This window comes from Ceratotherium simum, chromosome 2 (assembly GCF_057802395.1).
Source record: "Ceratotherium simum simum isolate JZ-2026a chromosome 2, ASM5780239v1, whole genome shotgun sequence".
In the NCBI taxonomy this organism is placed as follows: domain Eukaryota; kingdom Metazoa; phylum Chordata; class Mammalia; order Perissodactyla; family Rhinocerotidae; genus Ceratotherium; species Ceratotherium simum.
The window spans coordinates 19411304-19432230 of record NC_141901.1 but is presented as its reverse complement, the minus strand read 5'-3'; the positions used below and the strand labels follow the sequence as shown (position 1 = coordinate 19432230).

Genomic DNA, 20927 nt, shown 5'->3' with positions numbered 1-20927 from the left:
AAGCTGACACAATAAATGCCAAAACGCTGGGTGCAACATTAAATATAAAATCCTATTTCATATACAATTTGACAATTTCTTCTTTGGTTACAGATCAAAATCAACAGTGACATTTATACAGTGAAGCATGGGTGCCTGTAGCTAGAAGGGAATTTAAATGCAATTAAGCTTGTCTTGAATGTGGTTTTCAAAATGGAAATGAAACGTAATCTAGAGATTTGCACCAGTACGGCTTTGTTTCATAATTTGAAAAAATTCATTAGTTTCAGAGATTGCTATTTTAGCACCATGCTCTTTCACTTCACCTTTAATCTTTTACCTTCAATTCTTAATAACCATGCACACAACTTTTGAAAATATATTTTAAATAAAAATATAAATCTCTATTTACATTATAGCTTAAGCACGGACCATTACTTTTAAGGAAGTGGACTGCACACATGGTGTCCCTCCCTGCCTTCCTCTCTCTCCACCAATTCCCTTCCCCAGCAATGGCCCTTCTAAGACATTTTAATTATGCAACCTTTTAAAAACCGTGAAAGACCATTTTTACTCATTGTTTGAAATGTACCATTAATTAAATGTTAGCAGAATATTATTTATGTATGTATTTAATATTACAGCCATGAGACTATTCTCTCTTTGTTATCCTTTAGAATTTGACTTTCTATACATTTTGACTTTCTCTTGCCCTTTTATAGTCTGGCTGGACCAACACAGTAAAGCTATCTAAGTTTATAAACAAAATCACATTCTGAAAGGGACCAGGTTACAGTAGAGTAGTTCTTGACAAAGTCAGCAACCTGGGAAATTAAATGTTCTCTTTTTTTCTAGATTTTGTTTAAAACTGTCTTCTATCATACATTTCATTATCCCTTTCAAATAATAGAACTAACGTACCCCACCACTACTTCTAACAAAACTTTAAAACAGAAAGCCAGCAACATGAATCTCACACTGATTAGCAGCTGCACAACACCAATTTAAGCGCTGCTGGATGAAAGAGAAATGAGAAACCAGCCAGCCAGGATGGAAGCAGGGACGGTACCTCACACACTTCCAGCTTTCTCACCTTCTAGCTTATGGTAATGCTTTGAAACCACAGAAGATATTGGTGATACTTCTTTCTAATTTTTTAGAAGAAAAAATTTTATCACAAAGTAATCAACACCTTGGTCAACTTTGGACCATAAAGCTGTTACTCGTTTCACACTACTACCACCATCATTTTTCTAAAAAAAAAAATTATCAAAACAATATCATATAGGGCTAGCCCTGGTGCCTAGTGATTAAGTTTGGTGTGCTCCGCTTTGGCAGCTGGAGTTCACTTCCCGAGTGCAGACCGACACGACTTGTCTGTCAGTGGCCATGCTGTGGTGGTGGCTCACATACAAAAAGGGGAAGATTGGCAGAGGATGTTAGCTCAGGGTGAATCTTCCACAGGCAAAAAAAAAAAAACAACCCCAAAAAACTCACAATATCATATATAATCTTTTCAATGACCCTATGGCTTAGAGAAACTGAGACCACAGAGTTGTGTGAATTGTCCAGTCTGTGGAGGAAGTAAAGCAGAACCTTTGAACATTAGCGCCCAACATTCCCAAAGCAATCACCTAAGTTCAACCCACTCACTCTAAGATGTAGAAACTGAAGCTCACACAGATCACCTTATAGCACTCACTTTGTGATAGAATCCAAACGTACCCAAGATCTCCAGCCACTAAATCAATGGCTTCTCTATAAACTGGGCTTACTAGCCTACAGCCATTTGTTTTGTTTGTTTGTTTTAATAAAACCTTACGTAGTACGTAGCCCACTGTGCTCTCTAAGAGAAGTTACTTCTGCAAAGAATTACTTATAGTAGAAAATTTGAGAACTGAGAGATTGAGACTCAAGTCACAGAGGATGAGGATGGCTCAATTTCAAATTAGTAATTTGTCAACCCACACATCATCCTGCTGATTTCTCCTCTTTACGCTTTGAAATGAGGAGCAAGACAAGGCCCATCAGCTAAAAATAGACTTAAAATAGGGAATTATATAACAGCTATTTCCTACCTTTCAACTTAGTCTCAGATCTTAAGCAATCTATCAGGTGCAGGGCTGAAAACAGGCAGAATGAAACCAAACTGTTTAACCAGTGTACCAAGAGTTAGCAAAGTCAGCTCTTTCTTCAGAGCCCTGAAGTTCACTGTGATGCTTCATGGTGGTGAAGCTGGCACAGAGAGGCAGGGACAGAATTTTGCCATCAGGAACCATTCCTAACGGTTACCTCCAAAAATGAGAGACAGCACTGCTAATATTTCCAGTGGCAACAGGTATATGAAAATATAGAACTTTCTCTTAATAAGCCAGCGTCTTGACCACATTGCTTTTCATGTTTTATAACCTATGCAGGTAGTGACTTTGAGTGAAGAAAGGCCTTGAAGATAAGGTAGCAGGGCAGAGTGGTTAAACCTTCAGATTTGGGGACCAAACTGACAGGTTCCTACTGGAACCTACCTCATAAGGTATTATGAGGATTAAATGAATTCATAAATAACAAAACACTTGAAATAATGCCTAGCACATGAAAAGTACTAAATAAATACATAAACTCCTTTTATAAAGTTTTCTAGATTACTCTCTCACAAACAGTATATTCATCTTTATAAGAGTAATATTCATCATAGTGTGTTTTCATAAAAAACTATTTAATTAAAAAAAAAAAAAACTTCCTTTGCAAAAAGAGATGTAGACTATCTGGAAAATATAGCAGAAGCACAAAGACTCACTGGTAATTAGCACCACCCAGAGATAATGACTAGTTACCTTTCCCAGTAAACACCTAGAGCCTTTGTTTTCAGTTCAAGCGCATATACATTGAATACATATTGTCTTTTGATACATTGAATACATATTGTCTTTTGATAAATGGAGTCATTCTATCTATATATGTATGAGTTTCATAACCAGTTTTTTCCACTTAACCTCAGAGCGTTTTAATACAATGAAGTGAACAAATAGAAATACCCAAACAAGGAAATGAAGCATCAACTATAGTAAACTCTGTTGTCTTCCTATCACAAAAGTCTAGAGAGTCTGGCATTCATTATTCCACACACTTAGGTTTTCATTTGGTCCACGGAACTGTGGAGCCAGCCAGAGTCAGACACGCAGATGAGTTCCCAGCCTCTAAAACCTTCCTTTGGCTCAGACATAAGTTCCCCAGACCCTAGTCAACAGGAGCTGGCTCAGGAGCGGGGTTCAATAGGAGGGGTGGTTTCCTATGAACACTCAGTGATCTCTGGGCATCAGTAACAAAAAGAAACTCAATGTAAAACACAGCCCATCATATCTGTGTGCTGTTTCTGCAGAGCCCAGGAGTTGACCGTCACGGGATGACTCATGGTGAAGTCTGCACTGAGAGGCGTGGCCTGAGGAACTGCCCTCCGTGCACAGGGTACAGACCAGGGCCAAGAGGCATCCCATGTAACAGGGCTCCATAAATAGTGCTTGATGAATGGACACCCTGCTGAGAAAGGAAGACTAGGTTATCTGAGGCTTTGTTCTTCCATTAGATTGAACGTTCCTGGAACAGAGGAACTGTATCTTGTACATTTTTTAAAACCCCCTTATTACACCTAACAGAGTGCCTTCCTGCCTCCTCTTTCTAAAGTACACATTCGTTCACTGAAGTTTTGACATCAGACATGGCTGAGTTCCCGACGAGACTCTATGTTAACCTGTGTACACTTAGGCAAGTTACTTAACTTCTCACAGCCTCCACTCCTTCACCTATAAACGGGCATAACAGAACCTGGTAGATAATAGCTGTCATCACCATTAATGTCAGTTCATTACTATCAAACAACTTGCATACTGGGCACTATGACATGTTAGGCAATGGTGGTGTGTGATTAAATTATTAGTACTACCTCCAAGGAGATCACAGTCAATGGTCATAAAATAATGATGATTTACTCAAGAGTAGGCAGATTTTTCTCAAAGAAGGAAATAACTTTATTTTCCCATCAAATTTTACTCCTTTCTACCCCTAAAGCAGGCCTACATTGATTTTTGTCATTGCTCTGAGACTTGTGGACATTTTCTGCCAACACTCAATGTGGCACTTTGTTACATGTTTTCAAGTCTCTATTTCTTGCTGAATTATTTCCTGTGCATAAATGGTGTCTTCTGTAAAATAGGGTAAACTCTTTGCAGGCAGACCACCTGATTTTGTTTCTTTTGTATTCACCACACACCAGCACACAGGGCCTGTTCATAAACACTGATTCAATTGGAATCATTTTAACCTCGTAACGGGCCAATCAACAACCACCGGCCGAGGATTGTTACCTTAGGAGTACTTAATTAGATGAAGCAATTTTCCTCACTGTTTAGAATGCTGTTATCAGAAACACAATTAAACTGTGACACCAATTTATGATCACAGACTACTCAACTGGAAATATTTAACAGCGGAACGCTTAGGAAGGACAGGTGGGCGAATGAATGATAGACCTACTCCCGCTCTGTCTCATGGGGATGCACATGCCCTTGCTACCTCCTACTATGTCCCAAACCTCTCCTCTAAAAATTGGGGCAAAGACTCAGGGCTTCCTACACGCCTCTCAAGGCAGTAACTATCGCTACATTTTTGTATTTCTTTTTTCACCACACGTGAAGAATTTACATGTGACATGTGATGCACATAGAATCTACTTTGGAGACACCACCAATGTGCAATAATAAACAACAAAGCCATGTTCCGATTCCCACATGATAAAAACACCACACCATGATACTCTGTCTTGGCTGGTTCTACAATGCTTTAATGATAATACAGTCTCAATACATACGTGAGGCCGTGTTCTGGCATTAGTGTTTCGGGGTCTATAATTATCTAACCTGAGGTGAGGCTCACCACTGTGATAGCTTAAGGAATTAGCATCAAATCTTCTAGACTATCTGTCCAGCGTTTTCTAAATGCTCAGCCAATTTCCAGATCCCTAACATCATTATGATTCCTGTACTGTCTGTGTGAGGTTTTCATGTTCCGAAAAAAATTAATGTAAAATTTCCAAATATTTAAGACTCTTGCTCTAATGTGAGATTTTCTAAAGTTATTTCCCCACCGGTTTGGTAAAGCTTCCCAGTCTCCCCAAAACAAACCTGATGCACAATGTACCTCTGAGCTTTCTCACTATCTTTCAGCCTGACACTCCTGCCCCATCTCTATTCCTTTGTCTGTTATTCATCTTTTAAGACTCAGTTGAGACCGTAGTCATCCTCTTTATGAGTCTTCCCCTACTCCTGGGATAAGAGACCCTTCTGCATTATCATCATACGATACTGATATTTTCTGTTGAGGTGCCCATCTGTTGTATCATTATCAGTTCCTAAAACGCAGGGACCAGGTTTAATCCATCCTTATAGCCCCAGTGCCTAGCTCAGGGCCTGAGCCATGTGAGGTAGTCAATAAGTGCTTCGTAGACTGAACTGAACTGCTAGGTTTTCAAAGAAACCAATGAGTGCCAGTGACCAGACCCCATCTGTTTACCTGGACAAACAAGTCTATCAGGCGAATCCCTGTTGCCCTGGGGCTATTTCCAGTGACAGAGCTCTCTCCTCTGGGATGGATTTCACATTGCCCTGGAAGCCCAACTGAAGGCCTTTGGAAGATGGAAACATAAAATCATATTTATCAAAATAAATAGTTGTACTAAATGATCAATGTTAACCATAAAAGATTTAAATCATACAGAAAAATACAAAGAAGAAATTAAGACTCACCCAAAACTCCACAATAGAGAGCTTGCCATTGTTAATGCTTTGATGAACAGCCTTCTAAACATTTCTTTTATGCACTGGCACAGAATTTTACATATATTTTAAACAAATAAAATTTACAAACAAGATATGCCGTGTAAAACCCACTTACTCTTTTCATTTCATAACATGTTATAGACCTCTTTCCATCTCAATAAATAAAGATCTTTAGTGGCCTGTATTCCACGTATGTTTTATCAGTGAAAAAGACCCTACAGCACACAAGTTTGCATGCTTGTCCAATTATCTCCTTATGATAAACTACCAGAAGTGCGATTCCTGGGACCAAGGGCATGCTCATTTAAATTTTATAGATATATTACTATTTGGTGCCTCAGAAAAATTGTTCTGGTTTGACATTCCCAGTTATAGCATGAGACAGACGCCTGTTCCTGCCAATTTGGGCGGTGAAAAATGTTTTCTTTTGCTTTTTTTGGTGTGGTTTATTTGATTTCTAAGAAGTTAAATATCGTTCTGTATGTTTATTGGCCTTCTGTATTTTTTCTTTTTCAATTGCCTGGTCATAAACTTTGTCCATTTTTCAATTGGAGTGTTAGTTCTTTCCTTACAGATTTTAAGAGTCTTTTTATATTAGTCATATTAACCTTATTTGTGTTGCAAATATTATTCTCACTCAGTTTGACATCTGTATTTTAACTTAGTTTATGGTGGTCTGTTTGTTTGTTGACATGCAGAGATTTTATGTTTTTATGTAGTCAAATTTATCAACTTTTTCTTTTATGGTACTGGATTTTGTGGCTTACAAAGAAGACATTTTGTAACCAAGACTATAAAAACACTTGCCCATATTTTTTATGGTACTTTTATGGTTTCATATTTTACAGTTCAACCTTTAGATTATCTGAAAAACTCTAGTATGAAGAGATGAGTTAGGGAATTCAATTTTTAATATTTTATTCATGAATAACAAAATATTTTTAAAGAGTAAAACACGAATTGAAATTATATCTAATTTGTACATCTTTTCATTTCAGTTAGTTACGGATGCATTTATCCAATTACAGTCACGGAGGGCAGTATCTGTGTCTGCTGCCTCTTGGCCTCTCCACGGTGCTTTGCAAAGAAACGTCCTTACTTCTACAAACATCCTCACTACACATGATAAACCCAAGAGCAGGAAAATGCTGGATCATGCCACATACACACACACCGATTTATGTTTGATAAATGAAAATATATTTGTTAACTTCTATTTTTTAAACCACATTTTTATAGAAATAAGGTATAATATTACATTCACCACTCAAATCATATACTTTAGTCTTTTGATTTAAAGACATACACACACCTCTTACACAGAACAGAATCTGGTCAAAACAGAGAAAGAACAAATCACAGGAACACCAATATTTTAAAATACAAAATAAAGAGAGAAGTATTATGTGGATAATTGAGGAACTTTTAAAGTTTGGAGAATTACACATCTGCAATAAATTGATTATGCTTTTCCCCCACAGCATAATCAAGGGAAACTAAGGCTGCTAATACAATGATATTAATAAATGGCATTCACTCAGTACATTATCATGTGGCAAGTCCTATTCTAAGTGCTTTACATATACTGATACATTTAAGTCTCACAACAGTCCTCTGAAGGCACGTAAGTACTCGTATTCCCTACGCTATACAGATGGGGAAACTGAGGCAAAGAGAGCCTCAGTAATTTGCCAGGACCACATGTTAGTGAGTAGCTGAGCCAGAATTTGAAACCAATTAGCCAAACTTCAGGTCCGTGCATTTAGCATGGCAGTGGATTTCAGGTCCACTGAAAATAGCCCTAATTACCACGACAGAGTCTCCAGACACCGTCACTTGAAAGCTGACGCTGAGCTCAAGCAGCCAGTTAACAATTACTTTCCAAGGACTCCTAAGCAAAGGTCGGTTTGGATGTAGTGGCAAAGATAGATATCCTATTCCTGAGAAGGACTCTCCCTTAGTCAAGAGTCAACATCCTCAATTCTAGCCACAGTCCCACTTCTTCAGTTAAGTGAACCGGCATGGCTCTTAGCTTCATTTCCTTTTCTATCAAGTGGGGATAATAAGTGCATGTGAAAAGGCCTTATAAACTGTAAAATATAAGTCAAATAGTTGTGTTTTTGATGCCAAGTAGCAATTCAGGGGCAAAAGAAAGAGCCACATTTAAGGCTCCAGGTGCAGCAGGTAGGCACTAGGATGGTCTCTACAGAGGAGACCCAAGGCCTAAATGAGGTCTAAGCACCAGACAGGCACTGCCAGGTGGGCACTGCGAGGCAGGTACTTCTGGCAAAACAGGTCCTTTCTGCCACATCAAACAGGATTCCAGGAAGAAGCCATTGTTTTGAATTTCTGAATTCTGTGATGTCACTCAGGAGAAAATAACTCCCAGGAGAAGCGCTGTGGGTAAAGAAACCCTCCCACCTTCTCTCTTGCTGCTGAGTCACTCTTAGAACCTCCCCCAGCAGAGAGCAAGCCTTGTCTGCAGCTCCAGTCCTCTGTGCCTTTCACTGGATGCTACCAGAAGGCCAGGGGGCACCCACCAGCATCTTTACTGCCTTCTCCAGGGCCAAGTTCATTCTTATTTTCTGCCTGAGGAAGGACTCCAGGCAGCTACAGAGAAGACCAGGCCCCTGGAGGGGCAGGAGAGCTATTGAAGGAAACCCAAAAGACATAAAATGGAATAAAACCATGCCCTGCCAGCACGTCCCTGCCAATGGTGCCTGAGAACTCCCTCATCTTGCAATCAGGCTGCGTTGAAGCAATAAGTGACAAATGATCCCACTTTCCACTTTCTCTGTATCTAACATTACAAGAACAGGTTCATGACACCATTGGCAAGGGAAGGAAAAATAGTACTCGGATTTTTCTTTTTTTAATTATAGAAAGTACAGAGCATTTCTTGACTTTCTGTCATAGAAAATGTTTCCAAATAGAAATTCAGACTGACTACCTCAGCTAGATTAAATTCTGAATCACACAATATTCCAGCAGGCATATTTTGAGGAGGGCAAGGGGCAAGAGTGAAGAGGTTGAGCCAAGCTACTTATATTTACAACAAATGCTTGAGTGCTAATTATACACCAGACATTGTTCTCAGTGCTTTCCATTGTTAACTCACTTGATCCTCCACACAACTCCAAGTGGTGGATGCCATTATTATCTCCATATTATGGATGAGGAAACTCAGGCACTAACAAGGTTAAGTTACTTGTCAATGACAACAGAAAAGTGGGGAAGCTGGAACAAACTTCAGCTAGTAGGAGAGAACTCACAACCACTCCATTACTTGCTCACGGTACAGGCTTATCTCCTCTCTCCTGTCAAAGTAATAAGCACCTATCAAAATGGCCCAACAACTATTTAAAAGAAGGAAACGAAACTAAGATATTCTTAGCACCTTCTCTGAGTCAGACACTGGGGGAAACACTTTTTCTTTGGAAGTGTGTGGTGAAAACTCCTGGCCACAGTGGGCTGACTTCTGTAATTTCATGAATCCCATGTGCACTTGGAGCCATTAAGACCTTTCCAAGGCTCAGCTCAAGACATCACGGAGTTTTCAAAGACTAAATCCAGTCATCTTGACTTAAATTTTTTCAGCTTTTATCACTATGACCCGGCTCTACCACAAACCCATCCAACACTTCTCCTGCCCTTAAGGTTCTTTATCAACTCATTGAAAACAAAAAGGGGGGAAAAATTTCCTCTCTGACCTTTGGGAAATAACAGCTTTAGAAGTCAACAGAAACTTCACTAGGCCAGCAAAAAACGTGACATTAGAGGCAGATAAAGACTACCACTGGTTAGCATAGAGAGACGAGCCAGTTAGAGCGTTTGCTCTTCCTCATCTGCCAGGCTGCCTCCTAATCTCTGCCTCTCTGGTTGTCCTGTGTACCCCGACACCCTTCTTCCCCTGCCACCCCGAGTGCACCTCCCACCTATGGAGAATCGAAGCAGAAAATGAGGGCTGCTGCCTCAGCCTAACTCCTTTTCTCTTAGATTCAATAATAAGTAAACTCTAAACCTGAAACCTGAAAGGGAAGGAAATTCTAACCACCAACACTACCTCTCGGTGACTTACACTAGCACCACCCAACAGAAATATAATGTGTTACATATGTACTTTAAATATTTCTAGTAGCCACATTAAAGAGGTAAAAAGAAACTGGTGAAATTCATTTTAACAATATATTTTATTTAATCCAATATATCTAAAATATCATTTCAAGATGTAATCAATAAAAAAATTATTAATGAGCTACTTTATATATATTTTTTCATACTAAGTCCTCAAAATCCCATGTACATTTCACACTTACAGCCTATCTCAGTTAGGACGAGCCATATTTCACACGCTTAATAGTCACCTGTGGGCAGTGGCTACTGTACTGGATGGCACAGAGTTAAACATTATTCTCTCTGTTACTGTCTCACAAACAAAAACACAGATTAATTAATCTTTAATTAATCTTCATTTTACACAATCAGATATTTTTACAGGAAGAAACGGTGCATCATTACTTTGCCTCCAACTGCTTTGAATTTCTGAATGAATCTGATCTATTTTCTTATTTAATCTTCACCATAACCTGTGAAGTCAGTCCCTATAGTATTTCAGATAGGTAACAGATTGGTATAACACCGTTACACACATACGCACACATGTACACACACACACACACACACACACACACACACCTGTTAAATGTTCTCAATTTATGTCGGATCAGAACAGAACTGAAGCCACACAGCAATATAGAGCCCAAGTGAAAGAAAGCAGCCAAATTCCCGCTTTAATCTGCTGCTCTTTTATACTCAGTCTTACACCACCATTCCAGAAGAATTTACTGTAATTATCTAAGCATCTCCACTTAAGGGGATATTTATAAAAACCTTAAGCCAAACTTGGCATCAATCAAAGCCGCCTAGTCACATAGGGGAGCTGGCATAGTCAGAGCCCAGCCTGATCCCTGAACAATCTCTCTGCCTCCAGCTCCTGGTTTCTGGGAACCCCGTGTCCTTTCAAGACCATAGAGTCCCTGCCTTCAGGGGGCTAACCAGCTCATAAGAGAGATGACACATACATACAAACAATAAGGTAAGACATGTAACAAATAAACCAAATATATAACCACATAAACAAGTATTCTGGAACAGCAGGAAAGAGATCCTTTCTGAAGGTTTTAGAAAAACTTCAGCTTTGGGTGAAGTCTGGAAAAAAGCAGGATTTAAAGAGATGAAGGCAGGAGAAAGGGCCCATGCAAGCAGAGGTCATGGTGTACCAGAGGGCCTGGAGGACGAAGATGTGCGATGAGGTCACACGGTGAGTTGTCCAGTCTGGGTGAAGAACAGGCAACATGAAGGACAGAGTAGGAAGCAAGGCTGCAAAGGCGGGTATGAGCCATCTTCAGAGGTCTTGAATGTTCACTAAGGATTTAGGATTTTACTGGCTAAGAACTAGATGCAATAGAAAGTTCTGAAGCAGGAGAATTAACACGGACAGAGGAGTACTTTAGAAAAACCTGACACAATCTGACAATGGTGCAAAAAACGGAGTGTTAAACACAAGCAAAGAAGCAAACAAACCACAAAGGGGGCTAACGGAGGGCAAAGGACACCGCACTACTCCAGGTTATGGGCTACGACAACCTGAACTACGGTGCTGTGAGGAAAAGTGATGCTAGGAGAGAGTAAGATTCACAGAATCTGGGAACTGCAAGAGAAACAGGCCTCAAGTTTAAAGTCTTTTCAAGATTAAAGCCTACGTTTCTGGAAGAATGATGGTGACCTTCATGCAAATAGGAAGTCAATATAACTAAAGAGTCTCCCCCCCGCCCAGGAGTGGGCTGCCGAAGAGATAATGATCTCGGGTTTGACATGTTAATTTCTCTAATAAGGCCTGAATCTGTTCTACACACCTACTTTAATAGTCTAAGCCAATGACTGTTGAAAGAAATCCAATAAGCACTTGGCTTTCCTTAGAACTTGCTTAACTAGTTGATGATAACTTGAACCTGTTGGTCACTTATTTTGTGCAAGCTGGTTTTGGCAATCTGCTTAGCTGTCCTCTGAATGACCTCAGCAGATCTGCTGACCACTCTTCACATCTGCCCTGATCACTGAGGGAAGGAAAATTCCAATCTGGAGATGCAGCTTTCTGACCTGGATTTTACTTTTTTTTTTTTTTTCTTTTTTCCCCCAAAGCTCCAGTAGATAGTTGTATGTCATAGCTGCACATCCTTCTAGTTGCTCTATGTGGGACGCGGCCTCAGCATGGCGGGAGAAGCGATGCGTCAGTGCGTGCCCAGGATCCAAACCCCGCCAGCAGCGGAGCGCGCGCACTGAACCGCTAAGCCACGGGGCCGACTCCTAGATTTTACTTCTGAAAGGGCCACTGGTAGGTGAGCCATAACTTTAGATCTGAAACTTCTTATGCTTGATATTTAAAGTGAAAGAAACTCTATAGGTAAATGTCAGTGATAAAGTTCTTCATCAATGACTTTCTGAATTTTATGAAATCTAGGAGTCAAGATACCCATTTGTCACTTAACCCTCGATGGTAGAATATTCGGCAGAAATTCTGTCACACGCATTTGGAGTGGTTGGTCTCCTAAATAAACAAAACATCAGAGACCAAACTGCTTCATAAAAATGGAAATTACTATTTGTAAAAACACACTGCTTATCAATGCTCCCTAGCATGTCCTTAGAAACAATGAAATTAAATTAACATCTTTAGGAAAAGGATCGAATGCGTGTGTGTACACACACTCAGAGACACATACTTCAGAGCCGTCCCCAATATGCCACCCTTCACAGACTTTGTCAACTCTTCAACAACATGTAGTAATAACATCTTTTAAACATTTAAAAACATTTAGCTTTCAAAAAATGAATGAGGACACTTTATTCAGTGAAAAATAGAGGAGTGATTTAGAAAGCAGAATATAACTGTCCAAGTTGGAATACAAGCCAGTCATGAAGTTCTCATGGCCTCTCTCAATGGGTGTGGTAACCAGTCTCCAAAGATGGCTCCCAACAATTTCTCCCTGCCCTATAGGTATACCTTCAAGAGAGGGATAGCCTCCTTGACTCTGGGTTGGTCTTGTGACTTGCTCTGAGCAACAGAATGCAGTGAAAGTGACATTCTTGGACCTTCAAGCCCAGGTCTTAAGAGGCTTGGCAGCTTCTACTTCCTCTATTGGGAGCCTGCCACCATGTTAAAAGTTTGACTACCCTGCCTGAAAGAGAGGCCTGGTGGACGCAGAGGCCTGAAGCCATCTTGGTTAGTTGAGCCCAGCTGAGCTCCTAGCAGAATGCAGCTGCATAACTGAGCCCAGCCAAAAACAGCAGATGAACCCCAGCCACCCCACAGAATTGTGAGAAATAATAGATTGGTGCTGCTTCAAGCTACTAAGTTTGGGGTTGTTTATTATGTGGTAATAGATCACTGAAACAATGGGTGACAAAAGACATCAAATGGTTAAAAGTGAGCCTGATCTACCATTCACCTGTGACCATCTATGATCATATTGGGATTTTGTACAGTTCTGCTTGCAAACTAATTTAACTGGAGAAACACAGCAACGACAATCTCTTGTCATATTCAAACTCTAGCATTCAATAACATCTAGGATACTGGCACTGATGTTCACACTGGACTCTGACAATTCTACCCACAGAGCCCTGTAGGACTAGAAAAACTATCTCCCTTGACTGGTTCATGAAGCTCTCTCCCTCCCTCTATTCCTGCTTTATCTAACACCATGCCACAAACCTGCAAATGTTTATGTTAGTAAGAGTAACAGGATGATGAATGCTGGAGTGAATAAAACTTCAATATAAGTATATTGGGAGAATGAAGAAAAGTTAGCAGAGGTCTTACCTGCACTTTATGGCATGGACTGCATGGAGCTACACAGACAACAATGAGGGGGCAGGCTTGGGTCAGACTGAATTATTACCCCCAATTCTTGACCCTTCTCTACATCCACACCCTTGCCATGAATGCACTGTGGTCAGATGTATTTTGCTGTCTATTGCCCTTGAGCCTGTCCATGTGACTTGATTTGGCTAGTAAAATGTGGGTGCAAGTGACAGAATGCCAGCTCTAAGCTCAAGCTCAAGAGGCATCATGTGTATCACTTGCACTTTTACCCTTCTGCAAAAGGAGAGCATATCCCCCTTGGCTCACTGGTCCCAGGAGGAAGATGAGAGAGACATGGGACAGAGCCACTCCAGCTGACCCACCAACTCGTGATCAAGAAAGACAGGCTTATTGTTGAATGCCTCTGAGATCTTGAGGTTGTCTAATACCCAGCAATAGTTGACTAATACAAGGCTCCTTTATGAGATGCTAACATTTGCAAAATGCACATGGTACTTTAGAACAACAGAAAGTCTTCTTGGCTATAACAGTTCTAACTAAACCAGCAAATGGATGGTTAGGTGGTCTCACTGCCAAGAAGAATATAAGTAGAATATATTGAATATCACTGAATTTTGCTCTTAGAGTCTAAGATTATCTTTCTAAAGACTGTAATTTAGTATTCAAAGTTCTTCATAATTTAACCCTAACTTAGTTTTCTAGCCAATTCTCTCTCACATATATTTTATATTCCACTCAAACTGGATTATTTATAATTCTTGAATATGTTTCACATTACCTCTAGGCTTTCCTTTTCTATTTCCTTCCTACACCTTTCATCCGACAGGTTTAGATTCTCCAGCCCCTTAAGGCCAGATTCAGCTGTCACCTCAGCAAGAAATCTGCTCTGATCCTGCCTTTTAAGGCAGTCTCTCCATCCTCCTGACTCTTATCATGATGTATGTCTTTTCCTCTTCTGGTATTTGGCTTATTCTGCCTCATAACACTTTCTTATCGACTTACAAAGTCCTAGAAAGCAAGGTTTACGTGGTATTTACTTCTGTATCCTCCATGGCATTTATCAAAAGGTCTTACACATAGTGTACAGGCCAGTCAATACCGTTTTCCATTAAAGAATGAGTGACCAATGGGAGGCAGCAGGGCAGCGGGAAACAACACTGAGAAAAAAACATGAACTTTAGAGTCTGAGAGCTCTGATTCTATCACTTAGTAGTTAGGCAACTTTGGACCAGTTAGCTTCCCCGTGCTTCAGCTTTCAAATACATAAAATTGGGACGGCACAGGATCGTTGTGAAAATTCAAGATGAAAATGAATGTAAATGCTTCTCGGTGTCTGACACATGGTGGTGGCTCCATAAATGGTAGCTCTTATCACAAAAATGATAACGACACAGAATATCACATAAAAATAGTTTAAATAAATCTCCAATATTAGATTATTTTCTCTTAAAAGTTAAGTGTTTGAGGGTGACACTAATGACTCTAGTTCCAATTAGCTGTTTTCCCAGAAACTGTGGTTTCACTGATCTGGATTCCAGTTTTATTAAGATGTTCATATGTTACTCTTCTCCACAGTTCTAAATTCTACAGGTAGTCACCACTAACAGCACATCTGTTCCAGGCAACAAGTACTTCTCCTTAAAACAAAACAAAACAAAATCCTCCTCCCATTTATACTAGTCCGCTTTTAGCAGAGCATTAGCCCTTCCACAGCATTCCCAGTTCTTCACCAGGGGACTGAAGCAACCATCACAGTGGATCAAAAGCTGGCGATTCTAAATGCAGCAGAATTATTTGACAGTGCCTGAATACTGCAACTTCAATTGTTTACATGTAAACATTATTTCAACGAGGTTCTTTATGGAATAAGAGATGAAGGGGTGCTTTTATGAATAAAAGCGCCACGCAAATGTCAAGTAGTAGGTATTATTGGAGAACTAATTCAGCAAAAATTGCTTCATCTGCCTTATACTAACTGGGAATTTTACTAATACACAGCCACATTTCATCAGAGCAATAACTGATCTTCCAAGGGACAAACTCAAGATGAGGCAAACTCAAAAGCCTGTATGTGGTCAGGGAGGTAACACCAATGAGTGAAGGGGACTTGACGTGCATTTGCAGGGAAGACTTAGCAGTACACTGGAGGCCACAGCCTGGCTGAAGGGGCGTCTGCTGACTGTTGCCTCAGGGAACAAAGGTCCAGTGTTGCCAGATCTTCTGAAGAAATTTGGAGTTTTAAGTGAAACATCCTGATTTTTAAAGGCTGCTTTATTTTTTTTTTTTAATTCTCTGGGAGCCAAAGAAAATATATTTCCTGGCCAGATGTGGCCAGGAGTTGGCACTTCGTGACCTTTGCACTAAATATTCTAAAGTCACTTTGAATCATAATATAAAGGTTAAAAGATGATTATTAACCTTATTATTATTTTTTAATCTGAAAATTTATAATTTACATAAAGAGAAATTCTCTATTAACTCCAAAAATTAAAAAAAAAAACACCACCTCAGTCCCTCATTTATAAATCCTCACTCACTCCACTTCTGGACCTCCACGTTTTCAGTCTTAACAGCTATCTCTGACCAGGACACCCTGTGGCTGCTGTCCCATGTACCTATTTAAATCCTACTAGTTCTTTAAAGCTTGATTTAAATGCTAGCTCCTGCATCCTCCATGATCCTCCTCAAAGTCTTCTATGTACAAATTATGATGAAGGGGCCGGCCCCATGGCTTAGCGGTTAAGTGCGTGCACTCCTCTACTGGTGGCTGCGGGTTCGGATCCTGGGCGCGCGCCAATGCACTGCTTGCCTGGCCATGCTGAGGTGGCATCCCACATACAGCAATTAGAAGGATGTGCAACTATGACATGCAACTATCTACTGGGGCTTTGGGGGAAAAAAAGGAGGAGGATTGGCAATGGATGTTAGCTCAGGGCCGGTCTTTCTCAGCAAAAAGGAGGAGGATTGGCATGGATGTTAGCTCAGGGCTGATCCTCGTCACACATGCACACAAAAAACATGCCCTTCCCAAATTATGATGAAAATTCAATGCAAAAGATCTGCATTGATTTCGATCATATCTCATCAGCCATTCCCCAAACAGTATAACACAATAACACTACAATTATTCACTCCCGCAAAAGTGAAAGGCCTGGATCGACATGTCGGTCAAGAGTCAAGTTCAATGGCACTCACCGCCAAACACATCTCCGTTCTGGTAGTTTTTCCCTTTCTGGGCTTCCTCTTCATTTTGAACAGTGGCAACATGCTTGGCGGAGGCACAGCCCATAGTCTCATTCGGTCAGCTTCAGCCGGGCTGAACTGCAAATCATCTCTACAGACACGGGGACATTTTTTTTTTTCTTTAAACCCAAAGAAAATCGATCTTCCTGCGGACTCCGTCAAGATGTGCGCACCTGCAAGAACAGAAAGCTAGATCAGAATGCTTGAAACAGAACCCATGTCTCGGCGTCTTGCTGTGCTGTGTGACCAGCCATGCACTAGAGCGCCCGCATGACCCCAGTGCACTGGGCGGATGACTGGGCGCTGCGGAATGAAATGCAAGATGGCCCGTTTGTACCTGATGCCCACTCAGAAAGCACGATCAGAAGGCATGCTCCCTGCACAACACACGGCTGAACTTTTTGAGGAGATAAAAAAATACATATTTATTTATTCAATTTAACACTATTACTTGCCACAGATACACTTTAAAGTGCATCTATGTTTGCTAATGTTCTGGAATCTCAAAATCCTTCAGAGTAAGGACAATGCACTTATGAGATCCCCCTAGTTCAGGAGGCTGGGAAAAGTTTTCCATCTTCCCCACCCTGCCCTGCAGTCCAGATCTTCCCAGCTCCTCAAATTTTGCCTGGAGGAGGTGGCCTTCTTCTTCAGGCTGAAACATGGGCTAGTTTATACATTTCTGGTGGATGTTGTAAATAACTCAATATTTTATTTCACCTAAGGTGACGCTGTTTTGGAGGATAAAGGAGGGAGATGGGAACAAGAACTTTAACTTACTTCTGTCCATTTTCTGTTTAGCATAGTTTGAAGGATTGAACAGATGTAGGAATAGGAAGAAAACAAGGCAGTTTAGGGTTTCAGAGCCTTTGTGCCTCTATGTGACCTCTAATAAAGGCTGAAAGAGCATTTATGGAAAAATCACAAAGGGGACAATCCCCTAGCTAACCGGAGTAAATTTACCTTCCTTTGCCCCACCCAAGGTTCTGCCCAAATTCTCAGGGTTTGCTATGCTCAACTTGCTCGATTTTATTTATTTTATTCTTTCATCATCCTTAGCCAGCCATTCCAGTCTTGTCGATGACTTATTCCAAACTTACAGATGTTTCCTTTGAAACGTCTCCATTCCTTCGTCTCCATCCATCCCACTGTAATACAGGCCCTTCCCTCCTCACATCTATGGCAGAGAAAAGCAGCATCAAACCACTGCTCTTAATCTTCATTAGCAACCGCATCCCACTACTCTCCTCTCCCCTTTAGGAACAATTGATGTTTCTGAGTCTTAAAAACAGTGCTACCAAAATGCAGCTGCAAGCTTTCTCTTCCAACAAGATTGCTGCCCCTAAGCCCTCCTTCCTAGAGCACTAACGACATCTATGGATGTAGAAATCTAATCATTTAAACCACAAAATCTCAGCAAAGGGAATTTTTCAAATTAGCCTAAAACTAAAAGGTAATTCTAAGTCAACCTAATAAGTGAACTTAGATACAAAAGGTGATGATCTCAAATTAAGCCAAGCAAATACAAATTTCAATATTGACTCTAATGGCTGTAACATGTCCTTGTATAGTTCTTCAGATTATTTTCTATCACTGGTTATAGTAAATCATTAACAGGAAGTATAGGGTTAGTTGGTGAAGTTTTACAAACAAGGAAGATTAGTTTTTCCTAGATAGTTCATGCCTATAGTTTCTCTACACAATACATTAGGTAACCTCATGTTAACACATTTTCATCTTTTCAAAGCTATATGGAATACACATGCACATTAACAGTAATGTCATTAAAGCTACATATTTCAACTTGATGGTCTGTTCATACTGGTCTATAGAGCTCAGGGGTCTGATGGGGAGATGAGCTGAGATTTTTAAAAAATCCACACAATACAATGTAGTAAGTACCACGATAGAGGTTTCACAGGAACCTATGACAATGTAGAATTTAAAAAAGCAGATTAAATTCTGACTGGATGAAGGCAGGAATTAAAAGAGGCAGTGGTATTTTGTAGGGTCTTAAAAGTTTGGTAGAAACTTGCCAGTCTGAAAGGACCATAGTAGCAGGATCCAGATGTAAGGAAGAGCCCAAGCTAAGACACTAGAATGTGGAGGAGCACAGTGTGTGCGTGTGCGTGTGTGTGCATGTGTGTGTCCACGCTTGTTCAGAGGGGTCAAGGTGGGGGTGGGGTGGGGCAGGGGGAGCAGGGATGCTGATGCTTTGTGAAGGGTCTGCAGGAGGCCTGGCTCACTTTATCCAACTTAATAAAGAGAAACTCTGAAATGTTATAAGATATAGGAAGTCCTTCTGATCCAAATTTGAGCACACTTGGAGAGATATTAAATTAGTAGTTTCGAAATCCATTCTGTCAAGCTATCACAGTCTTTGAAGAAACATCCCTGAAACATGAGACAAGAAGGACGGGAGACGGGATTCAGTTCTAAAAGTAGGAGATGAGGCGAAACTCCTCTCTAACCAGGTAGCTGTTAAGCTGTTCCTGTGGTTGTTGCAATTGTGGTTGTTGCTTACTGTTGCTGCTTTGTGTTCCCAGCCAACACTTTCTCAGGGCAGCATCCGCCTTATTTCTCATCTCCAGCATCACCACGTAAGGTAACAGGTGTAGGCTCCCAGAATGAATTCCTTACTTTTCAAAAAGGAATGTGGGAAAACAACCTTACACGTGCACAGGAGAGCAACCTGAAGTGCGAGGGGAAACCCCGCATCACCTCCTTGGTTGTTGCCAGCTCTTCAGAATAAACAAAGTGAAAACAGGAAAGAGAGAGGAAAACCCTAACAAAATCCCCAAAGGACACTGGGAATCTAGAGACAATCGTCCTCTCTGGGAGTCCTCTGGCTTTTTTCCTCCTCATTCCAATTTCATGTTTAGAGCCTCATATGCTCTCCAAGAAGGAAATGTAAGAATCTAAGATGTGACTTACCCTTTGCCACCCTTGAAAAGCAGTGTGGCATCTCTTCTGTGTTTTAAAAGTTGTGTTTGTATTAAAAAATCTTATTTGAAGTTAAAAAGTTGAAATCACAGGAAAATCAAACACATTGCAGCAGGCTAACAAAAATAAAACATCTAAGAACTTTTCAAAGGACTTCTCTGTTATTCATGCATGGAAGTGATGGACGTGTTAATAATCAGATTAGACACAACGTACATCCAATTAAACTGATAATTCAAGAAGTTTCCATTTAATTATATTTTTTAAGAAGCACTACTGCTTAATAGGAATTCTCTCCAAATCATAAATAGGTGTAGAGTTTGTTTCTGAAATACACACACTATATATTTTACGGAAGTAATTTAATTTTAAGAGTGATGTTTTCAAGTTTTACAACTTCATCAGAAGTATACTTTAATATTTTGCCCATTTTGAAGGTCATAATTATGAAGTCATTTGAAAGGCAGAGGATCTCCAATTCTCAAAGTTAACCGTGGATCACTAGAGGAAGTTTTTTACTATGTCATTTGGATTCTGCACATAAACAATTATCTGATCATTCATTCATTTAATCAACAGATACTTATTGGAAACAACTAAGTGACAGACATGAGTTTGGCAGGCATTGGGTATACAGAGGTAAACAAGACAAGACATAGTTTTTCTCCTTATCCTCATAGAAGATGAACATTCAGAGAAAGGAGAGCATTAGAAAGCCCAGTTTCCCAGCAATGTCGTACAGCTATTGCCGGTTAAATACAGGATGATGGAGTTCACCCCACAGGCACCTGATTCAGCCTTCAGAGAGGGAATGTCAAGAAAGGTCAGGTTTAAGACCTGACCACAGCTGAAGAAATATTATTAAAACACCCCTGAACGGCACCTCTTTTATAGCCTGAAGTAATGTCAAGATTTCATTTCTACTGAAAATTCTCTCACTTGACCTCAATCCAACTGAGACTTCAAATAGAGCAGACCTTCAGAAATGTATCCCTAATGACTACTACAATAATTTGCTCGAAAAAGCTTCCCTTTGGTTTGTACTATCC

At 40.3% G+C, this 20927-nt stretch overlaps 1 protein-coding gene across 2 annotated transcripts in view; it reads right to left on the bottom strand.

The window, feature by feature from the left end:
- The window catches only part of C2H1orf21 (chromosome 2 C1orf21 homolog), a 217355-nt gene that overhangs the window by 122758 nt on the left and 73670 nt on the right, over positions 1-20927 (bottom strand). For both annotated transcript variants that reach the window (XM_087438832.1, XM_014783352.2), the window contains exon 2: positions 16888-17108. In XM_087438832.1, coding sequence (XP_087294958.1) covers positions 16888-16981 — 94 coding nt within the window. In that variant the 5' untranslated portion in view covers positions 16982-17108. The remainder of the gene's footprint in view (positions 1-16887; positions 17109-20927) is intronic.